The sequence below is a fragment of the Oryza brachyantha genome, chromosome 1 (genome assembly GCF_000231095.2).
Source record: "Oryza brachyantha chromosome 1, ObraRS2, whole genome shotgun sequence".
Taxonomy (NCBI): Eukaryota; Viridiplantae; Streptophyta; class Magnoliopsida; order Poales; family Poaceae; genus Oryza; species Oryza brachyantha.
Genome location: NC_023163.2, coordinates 23,166,278 through 23,176,443, shown reverse-complemented (window position 1 = coordinate 23,176,443; position 10,166 = coordinate 23,166,278). Strand labels below are relative to the sequence as shown.

Sequence of the window (10,166 nt, the reverse complement as noted above, 5' to 3'; positions counted from 1 at the left end):
TATTTGACCACTCATCTTATTAAAAAATTCAAAAATATTATTTATTTTGTTTATTATTAAAAGAAGTTTAAGTATTACTTATAAATTTTTATATTTGCACTAAATTTTTGAATAAGATGAATGGTTAAAAATTATAAGTGAATATGAGGGAGTATAAAAGAGGAGGTAAGCAAATTTAGATCCCATGCATTCAACCAAACAAAATCTCATATATGTAGCATTTGTAAAATGGTGCTCATCTTATCACTTATTCCACAAATAAGTGAAACGACATATTTGCAAAAAAAAATTGTGAATAAAATTTTTATATATGTGTTCTTAGCAACCTAAAAGCCAAGGTTAAAAAATAAATTATAATGAAAATCTCTAAAACCGACTCTAAGTTTAAGGTTGAAAATTTAAATTTTGGTTTATAAGCATAAGAAAAATGAGAGGTGAATAAATTTATTTTTTAAGTAATCATTGCTTTAGAGTCTTTGAAAGTAAGGAATAAATACATTGTGAATAGATAAAGTAGAGGATAATTATATTGAGCTCCGATAAAGTAAGTTGTATTTTAGTCTTTTAGCTTTTGTATTGGCACTTGTGGGATGGGTGAAAAATAAAGTTATTTTGGTACAGACAGATTATCTAATTAGCATAAGATCAATTGACTATTAATTATTAAAAACTTTAAAAATAGATTTATTTATTTATAAAACACCTTAATATAAAAAATTTTCACGGAGTGTACCATTAGCGGTTTGAAAAACTTGCTAACGAAAATCGAGAATAGCTAAGTCATTTAAAAAGCTTCCTAGATTATGTTAAATAAATTTGGTCATCCATACCTCTATTTTTATGAATCATTAAAACTAACAGATCATCTATATTACATCCTTTGTATCTCTGTTAACGTCAGATTTTGGCAAATGAGCGTTATTGGTTGAAACAAGGTTAAAGACCGAATTAGGCAAGGAAGCTTAATCAGCTGGAAACAGGAAGCTGGGCGCAAAGGGATTGCGGTCGATAGAGTCCAAATCGAACAAGAATTGGAGTCCGATTGAGCCCATAGCCTGGAGATAAGTTCGGTATTTAACCATAAGTTCGTGTAAATTAGTTAAGGTTTATCTCAAAGTTTGTTTGGGATTCTGTTGTTTAATTAGAGTCCGAATAATGTAAAGTTAGGTAGTAGCGGATTCTTATCCGTTTAGTTGTTTGCCGAGGCTATAAATATAGGTGCCCGGGGTATTTGTAAATATTTTCAGATCAATTCAACTTGGCACATCGCCTCAAATCTTCGACTTGCTTGAGCTTTCGGCGCAGAGTTTGTCAGCTTCGCAATGTAAGTTCTAGTTTGTCAAAACCCGTCAATCAACTAAGACAGGACTGTCTCGGTTAAATCCGATCTTCTGCTTGGTTGATCGGCGGGCTGAGTTCTATTATTACTTTTGATCTACGTTGATTAGAAGTAGTATTAGCACTCGTTCAAGTAGTATTAGCACTCCTTCTTTCGATCCGATAGCATTGTTCTAATCAGCCTGGTTTTGTCTCAGTTCGGTCCGATTAATCTGGTTTAATAGATCTATGTTGTCGAGTTGAATCGAGGGTTCGTAGAGGCTTATTGCTGGAGTGTTAGCCAGCATTATCTTAAGTAGTCTGCCGATTGGTTGGTTAAACTTGTCGATCTTCATGTTTCTATCGTTATATTACGCTGAACTGCATACTGTCTCGGTTAGGTCTGACCTATGTATGTTTGGTGTAATCTATCTATAGAAATATGTCCGATCGGTTGAGTTTAGTAGATTAGTTGGTGGATTACGCTGCTTTGCTATCTTATTACTCGTATGCTATAATATTTATCTGATGTCATGCGTGGTTATGCTTAGATCTGTACTGTCTCGATTAGGTTCGATCTTCTAGGTCTAGGTGAGCGCGTATGCTGTTGGGCGATATTGTTTTATACGAATAATTAGTATAGCATTCTAGTTTACTATACAAATTCCATGTTTAGTCTTATATCGGCCGCTAATTTAGCGGATGATAAACATCAGAGCGGTCCGATCGGCCGATTGATCTTGAGCCTGTCTCGGTTGGGTCTGATATTCTGAGATCGACTTGCCGATTGGCTTATCTGATATTTATCCTGCTTCTGACTTAGCTGATTAGGCATATTTATAATTGTTATCATGAAATTTCTGTAAGGCCGATCGTTTAGTCTATCGACTAGGTCCTGGGACGGTATCGTCTATCCAACCGATGGCGGTTTCAGGGTTAACTGTTCCTGGGACGGTATCGGCTATCCAACCGATGGCGGTTTCAGGGTTAACTGTTTTTCATGTTATATCTTGTCAGTTACATGATCAAACTGACTGGCACGCTCAGTATCTCTAAGAATTAGGTCCTGCGCTGGAATGGTCTAAGATTGATTCTCAGGCCTACGTGTGTGACCGTTGATTATTATTTTCAGCGTCAACAATCCCACCCAACTATATTTTGTTAAAAGTTTCATTTTTTTGACAACATTTACCTGTATTTCATCACTTTACTGGTTTTATCGTTGGTTTCCGAAAAACAAAATGCAGAAATATAGTTTGTCAGCCGTTCTTATGTGGTATCGGGATTATCCACCTAGGCCGCGTCGGTTAGTAACCGACATAGAAAACGTAACAACAGATTAGCATATATATAATTAATTATAAGTTATAGAAAATTTAAAAAATAAATTGATGTGATTTTTAAAACAATTTTTTTATAAATTTTTTTTAAAAAATATGTTTAACAGATAAGTTATTGAACTCACGGAAAGAACATGGCCTACGCCAGCTGGTTGGGATGTCACGGCTCACTTCATCCTATCAATAATTTGCGTCCAAAGTTTCAACGCAAAACAGGGTCATCAGACTTCTGTCTCAGAAAACGTCATAATGAACGTACCTTCTGTCTAAAAAAAAGATGTCATATTCCGTAGTACAAATTTAGCAATAAGATATAGCTTATGGTTCAACATTGCCGGCTGCTGCCGGCTAGTCGCCGATGACTTCCAACAACTCGGCGGTCGGCACCGATGGCGCATCCCGTCATACAGTAGCAATATCCACACCCATTTATACATCCACTCACCAGTTGTACTTGTACAACTCCAATAACGCCGCCACTTGAACACACGGAGAAGCAATGCGGAGCAGCGTCGTGCTGTACACATGGATGGTCCGGGGGCACATCCACCCCATGACGCAGCTCGCCGATCACATCGCCAACCATGGCGTCCCCGTCACAGTCGCCGTCGCTGACGTTCCGTCGTCAGGTGAGTCCCGTAAGACCGTTGCCCGCCTCTCCGCGTACTACCCTTCCGTCTCCTTCCAGCTGCTGCCGTCGGCGCCGGCCCGTCCCGGCGACACGGTCGACCCCGACGCCGACCCCTTCATCACCCTCCTCACTGACATCCGCGCCGCCAATGCCGCACTCATCGCCTTCGTGCGCTCCCTCCCGTCCGTGGTGGCCCTTGTCATCGACTTCTTCTGTGCGGACGGGCTCGACGTCGCCGCGGAGCTCGGCGTCCCGGCCTACCTGTTCTTCGTCTCCTGCGCGTCCGCCCTTGCTTCCTATCTGCACATCCCCGTCATGCGATCCGCCGTGTCTTTCCGGGAGATGGGGCGCTCCATGTTGCGCTTCCCGGGAGTCCATCCAATTCCGGCGTCCGACCTGCCCGAAGTCCTGCTCGACCGCGACAAAGAACAGTACAAGGCAACCATTTCTTTCTTCGAGCAGCTGGCCAAAGCGAAGCACATACTGGTGAACACGTTCGAGTGGCTGGAGCCCCGCGCGGTGAAGGCAATACAAGACGGGATCCCACGCCCCGGCGAGCCCGCACCGAGATTATTCTGCGTCGGCCCACTGGTCGGCGAAGAGAGGGGAGGCGAGGAGAAGAAGCACGAATGCTTAAGGTGGCTCGACGTGCAACCGGCGCGGAGTGTGGTCTTCCTGTGCTTCGGGAGCGCGAGCTCGTTGCCGGCGGAGCAGCTAAAGGAGATCGCCGTGGGGCTGGAGAGGAGCAACCACTCTTTCCTCTGGGCCGTGCGCGCGCCGGTCACGCCGGATGCGGACTCGACGAAACGGCTCGAGGGGCGCGGCGAGGCGGCGCTGGAGTCGCTGCTCCCGGAGGGGTTCTTGGACAGGACCCGGGGGCGGGGGCTGGTGTTGTCGTCGTGGGCGCCTCAGGTGCAGGTGCTGCGACACCCGGCGACCGGCGCGTTCGTGACGCACTGCGGGTGGAACTCGACGCTGGAGGCCGTCACGGCAGGAGTGCCGATGGTTTGCTGGCCGATGTACGCAGAGCAGAGGATGAACAAGGTGTTCATCGTGGAGGACATGAAGCTTGGGGTGGTGATCGATGGCTATGACGATGGGATGGTGAAGGCAGAGGAGGTGCAGGCGAAGGTAAGGCTGGTGATGGAGTCTGAGCAAGGGAAGCAGATGAGGGAGAGGATGGCGTTGGCGAAAGAGATGGCCACTCGGGCGACGCAGACTGGGGGATCGTCGATGGCATCATTCGCTGACTTCCTTGGCAGCCGGAAAATTGATTTGGTCAACACAAAAACGCAAAGCCTTTCTTAATCGTGGTCTACTAGAGACATCTCATAATTGTATTTTTTTTAATTATGCAATCACAAAACATGAATATGCATTTTTCTGTGATAAATTTAATATTTTTTACATATTGAATTATATTGCGTAGGTATAAAAGTGATTTAACAATTTGAATTTAGATTATATCTATCTAGGGGACATTGTTTGGAGCCAAAAGACATTTTTGCAACAAAAATAATTTGTAAATAAAAAATTTTATATACGTATTTTCGCCAATCTAAAATTCAAGGCTAGAAAAAATAAACTTCAGTGAGAAAAAAAAAAATCAAAAATCAACTCTAAATTTAAATTTGTCTTATAAGCATAAACAAATACAAAAATATAGGTGTTAAATCTATCCGTGTGTTTTACCTACATTAGTTTTAATTTGGCACTCCAAATTTTACAATTAGAAAAGTAATAAATAAAGACAAATGCTATCGTACAGTATCATGTTTCTGTATGGGAGAATACTAGCGAGGTATTAAATCTGACGTCCTATAGATATTAGCTAATACCCTTTGAAATCTAATATGGTACCTCATCAGTATTACGTCGATACCTTGTCGATATCATAACGTATGTACTAGGGCCTGTTTAGAAGAGCCTTTTCTAGCTACAGCTTTTCCCAGAAGCTACTCTGCCTGAAGCTGCCCTAAACGGTCCTCAATTTCTAAGATAGCTAAAGAAGCTGGGTTTAGAAGTTTTTCCAGATTCTCAGAATCTAGCTATCAAACATCTGTTTCTCATTATCTAAAACTCCCCAAACAACTTCCCAAACAAGTCCATAGGTTGATACCCCATTATCCGTCGGTACCAGTCCACTGTCGGTTGGTACCAGATTATGTAACATACCCACGCACACACGGAACCAGCATGGCAAAATTGGCAGAGGTTGCTATCGTCCATTCAGGGCAGATCATCGTTAATCATCATATATGGGTTATTAGTTTCATATGGTTAAGGTTAGCAGATAGTTGTTGTCGACGGCAGTGTCCTGCACGCTCCCGACGATCGACCACCTCCACTGGTGTCAGGCTGTGAGGACTGTTGACTGTCATGAAACATGCACCGGCATATATACACATCCCTAGCATGCATGCAGTTGGACAATTGCCGGTGGAAGTTGTCTGGGACGTGGCCGATCGGAACCCACGCGCTTGTCACTGTCGAATGTCGATGAACTGGCCAAAGCACCTCCCTCCCAGCGAGCTTGAAATCGAATATGGAACCCACGCACCTGTCGCGATGAGGTTTGAAGGGGAGTGAGGCGTGACCAAGGTGGGAACACACTGTGATGTCGGCCAGCGTGGCTTTTGATTAAGGCCCCGCTTAGTTCACGGAATTTTCATTCCTAACAAGATCACATCTAATCTTTAAACACCTAAATTAAGCATTAAATACAGATGAAATAAAAAATTAATTACACAATTATGGTAAAATCGTGAGACGAATCATTTGAGGCTAATTAGTATATGATTAGTCATAAGTACCATTGTAACCCACATATGTTAATGATAGATTAATTAGACTCAAAAGATTTATCTCGCAGTTTTTCAGACAAGCTATAAAATTCGTTTTTCATTCGTGTCCGAAAATCTTTTCCGACATTTGGTCAAAATGACACACAAAATTTTCTTTTCTCCAACTAAACACATAGAGAGTTAACCCCTGCCGGGTAATTAATTCACAGAGGGTTAGTTTAAGCCGAATTCACAGGGTTAACCATAGGTAACTAATTCTCCATATTTTGGTCGTTCTCCATAAGGTAAACTAGAGGGTTAGTTTAATCCCCTGATGGGTTGTGTTGTATTCACCAAAACATTTTTCTCTAATGGAATAGCAGACCTCCTGCTTCCTTTCGAAAATACTACTCCCTCGGTTTTTATGGGGTGTTTAGATGTGGTTTAATTTTTTTAGCTCCATGTCACATCGATTGTATGGACACTTATTATAAATATTAAACTTAGACTAATTATAAAACTAATTACGAAAATAAGAGCTAATTTGTGTGACAATTTTTTAAGCCTAATCAGTCTATAATTAGCGTCTATAATTAGTGTATGTTTATTGTACCATCACATAGGCTAATCATGAATTAATTAAGCTCAATAGATTCGTCTCGCGAATTAGTCCAAGATTATAGATGAGTTTTATTAATAGTCTACGTTTATTATTTATAATAAGTGTCCAAGTATCTGATGGGACAAGAGAATAAAGTTTAGTCCCTGTCCCAAACACCTCTTAGTAGATGGTGCTGTTTATTTTTGGTGTGGCTTTTGACAATATCTTATAACGTACATCAGCTATATACTTTATTATGTGTGAGGACAAACAACTAAACCAAGTAGTGCTTGGTTCCTATGGTCCACTTGTAGAATCCAACGAATAATGCATCTCTAGATGAGGGTCTTGATCTAAATTCCAGCCAAACAAAGACAATCCAGTTTGTGGCTCATATTTGTCCCAGTGTTGGTACAGCATGAACGGTAGACACTTGACTCCGAGAAGCCTGGTGATTCACTTGTTCTCTCTCCAGCCTTTAGCATTCGACCACAAGCATCGAACACAAACGCAAGGCATCAATAGAATCAAGGTAACTTTCCTCTTGGCTGGAGACTCATGAATCATAAGCCTTCCAGACTGATGCAGATCATTTGTTGACTTCAATCCAACGGTTCACTGGGTCATCTTCTGGCATTAAAAAAAGGCAAACAATATATTTGTAAATGCAAAATAATTTACAAATATAATTTTTATATAAATATTTATAGCAATCTAAAAGTCAAAGCTAAAATATAAAATATAATAAAAAACTTAAATTTACTCCAAATTTAATATTGAAAATTTAAATTTTGGTTTACGAGCATAAGAAAAAGCTAAAAGATATGAGTGCACATTTATTTTCATTGGCTTGTATTCTTGTAAATCTGGTGTTTTCTTTTTGCTAATGTGGCTCGACGAGAGAAACCTGCTTTAGAATTCGAACACCTGTGCAGTCACCATGGAGCATGAACTTATAGGGCCTCGTTTTTTCGTTTCTACTTATATTTATAAACTAAAATTTAAATTTTTAACCTTACATTTAGCGTAGATTTTGGGAATTTTTCACCGTAGTTTACTTTTCAGTCTTAGTTTTTAGACCGCTAAGAACACATATAAAAGTTTTATTTATAAATTATTATTAACTTACAAATATACTGTTTATCTAAAAACCAAACAATCATCATTGTAATCTGTTTAGAAACCGCGGTTAACAAACATATCACAATTTTAAAGTTGAGGTCATCCATGGGATAAACAGCAAAGGGTAAATTTTATACTCCAGTATACTCCCTCTGTTAAAAAAATGAATTCTCTGGTTTTCATGTCCAACGTTTAACCATCCGTCTTATTTGAAAATGTTTAGGAAATTAAAAAAAATTAGTCACACGTAAAGTACCAGTCATGATTTATCATTTAATAAAAACAAAAATATCAATAGCAAAAAATTTTTGAATAAGACTAAGAATCAAAAGAATTGAAGGTAAAAAATGAAAAATTAGTTTATTTTAGAATGGAGGGAGTATACTGGTAGTAGTTAACAGCAAAATTAAGGTAGTAGGAACAAACGAGAAGTTCTTAAATAGTTATTCGAGCGATTATTGCTGAAAAGGGACATGCTCGAGTAGAACCAATCGCGTACGACAAGAGCATCAGCGAATCTCGTCAGTTCTGGCCAAGATTCTCCGCATCGGACAAGAACTGGACGAACGCTTCGTGGGACGAGCCACCTTCCGCCAGCGCCGCCTCCGCCTCCTTCTTCCTCGCCGCCGAACGAGCCCTGAGCTGCCTCCCTTCCTCCGACTCCATCACCAGCCTCACCTTGGCCTCCAACTCCTCCGCCTTGACAAAGTCCGAGTTGTACCCCTCCAGCTCCACCGCGACGCCCATCTCCGCCGTCATGAACACCTTGTTCATCTTCTGCTCCGCGTACTGCGGCCAGCACAGCATCGGCACCCCCGCCGTGATGCCCTCCAGCGCCGAGTTCCACCCGCAGTGCGTCACGAACGCGCCGGTCGCGGGGTGGTGGAGCACGTCCACCTGCGGCGCCCACGACGTGACGATGAAGCCACTGTCCTTGGTCCGCTCCATGAACCCCTCCGGGAAGAGCGCGTTGAGGTCTGGCTCTGGGCGTTGCTCGAAGTACTTCTTGAGGCCTTCGGTGGTTGACGGAGGCGCGCGCACGACCCACATGAACCGCTGCCCGGAGTTCTCCAAGCCGACGGCGATCTCCTTCAGCTGCTCCGCCGAGAACGTGCCTTTGCTCCCAAAGCAGAGGAACACGACGCTTTGCTCCGGCTGAGCGTCGAGCCAGGCGAGGCACTCGTGCCTCTCGGCCCCCTCCTTCGCGCCCTCGCCGACGAGGGGTCCGACGCAGTAGATCGGAGGCAGCACCTTGCCTGGGACGCAGAGCGGGTCCCTGAGCGCCTGCGCCGCCCGGCTCTCTAACGATTCGAACGAGTTCACCAGGACGCCCATGGTTTCCGTGTTGCGCTTCCAGCGGTTCATCATGGCCTTGCAAATCTCGTCCTCCGGGTGCTCGGTCAATTCCTTGATGAGATGAGACGCCGGCATCGGCGGAACGCCGAGGAAATCGAGTGGCGTGTCCCCTAGCTCCTTGAGGCCAGTCTCCCTGCCGGCCAGCACCGTCGGGAGCTGGGTTAGTACGGACAGCACCGAGACGCCCGACGCGAAGAACGTGTAGACCGGCACGCCGAGCTTCGCGCAGACGTCGATGGCGTCGACGCAGAACATGTCGACGACGAGAGAGTGCAGGCGTTGGCGAGGGATGGAGCGGAGGAAGCCCTCGAGCCGCTCGTTGTACTGCTTCAGGAGCTGGAGGACGAGGAGGAACGGGTGCTTGCCAAAGCTGGCGAAGTCGGGGGCAGGGAGCGGCGGGAGGACGTGGAAGGAGACGGACGGGTTGGAGGCGACGAGGCGCTCGACGGCGAGGGCGTCGGAGCCGGACGACTTGAAGGGCGGCTCCAGCAGCACCATGGTGACGTCGTACCCGTGCCTGAGGAACACCTTGGCGACCTCCAGCATGGGGAGGACGTGGCCGATGCCGCCGCCGGGGTAGAGGACGACGGTTTGCTTCATGGTGGTGCCCAAGTGGTTGGAACTCACGAGTGGAAGAGGCGAGTCAACCTGAGATGTCGTGGCTTCAGCTTAATTAGGCGGAGCGGAATGGTACTTAAAGGCCGCACTGCCTTGCAGGGGAAGCAGTGGACTTTAGCTTCAAGTCGCGGGAATCGAAGGTTGGATAGTGTGTGGATCTATCTGCCTTGGAGGAAGCTGCGGAGGTTGTGAACTTGTGATACGTACCTCGTGGAAGAAAACAACACTTGTCACTTGTGACAAGAAATAGTGACTATTGAGGGTGACCCGTGCTTATCTTCTGCCGCCAATGGCTAGCGACAGTATACCTGGTTATCTCCGCACAATCCCGAATAATAAGGCCTTATTTAGTTGTAAAAAAACTTTGATAAAAAGGGCACGTCGAACGTTTAATCGGA

At 44.1% G+C, this 10,166-nt stretch overlaps 2 protein-coding genes across 2 annotated transcripts; one reads left to right on the top strand and one right to left on the bottom strand.

The window, feature by feature from the left end:
- The first annotated feature begins 2,981 nt into the window (after nucleotides 1–2,981).
- LOC102704290 (UDP-glycosyltransferase 88F4-like) lies at nucleotides 2,982–4,652 on the top strand. The gene has a single exon (XM_006644605.3). It carries the CDS (start codon nucleotides 3,157–3,159, stop codon nucleotides 4,594–4,596), a length of 1,440 nt encoding a protein of 479 aa, XP_006644668.1. The 5' UTR covers nucleotides 2,982–3,156; the 3' UTR covers nucleotides 4,597–4,652.
- Nucleotides 4,653–8,136: 3,484 nt separating this feature from the next.
- Nucleotides 8,137–9,828, bottom strand: LOC102704012 (UDP-glycosyltransferase 88A1-like). Its single transcript, XM_015836980.2, has one exon. The coding sequence runs from the start codon at nucleotides 9,748–9,750 to the stop codon at nucleotides 8,317–8,319; it is 1,434 nt and encodes a 477-aa protein (XP_015692466.1). The 5' UTR covers nucleotides 9,751–9,828; the 3' UTR covers nucleotides 8,137–8,316.
- Between the last annotated feature and the right edge of the window lie 338 nt (nucleotides 9,829–10,166).

Coding starts and splice junctions, on each gene's coding strand:
- LOC102704290 (XM_006644605.3), top strand. CDS start 3,157: ATGCGGAGCAGCGTCGTGCTGTACACATGGATGGTCCGGGGGCACATC.
- LOC102704012 (XM_015836980.2), bottom strand. CDS start 9,750: ATGAAGCAAACCGTCGTCCTCTACCCCGGCGGCGGCATCGGCCACGTC.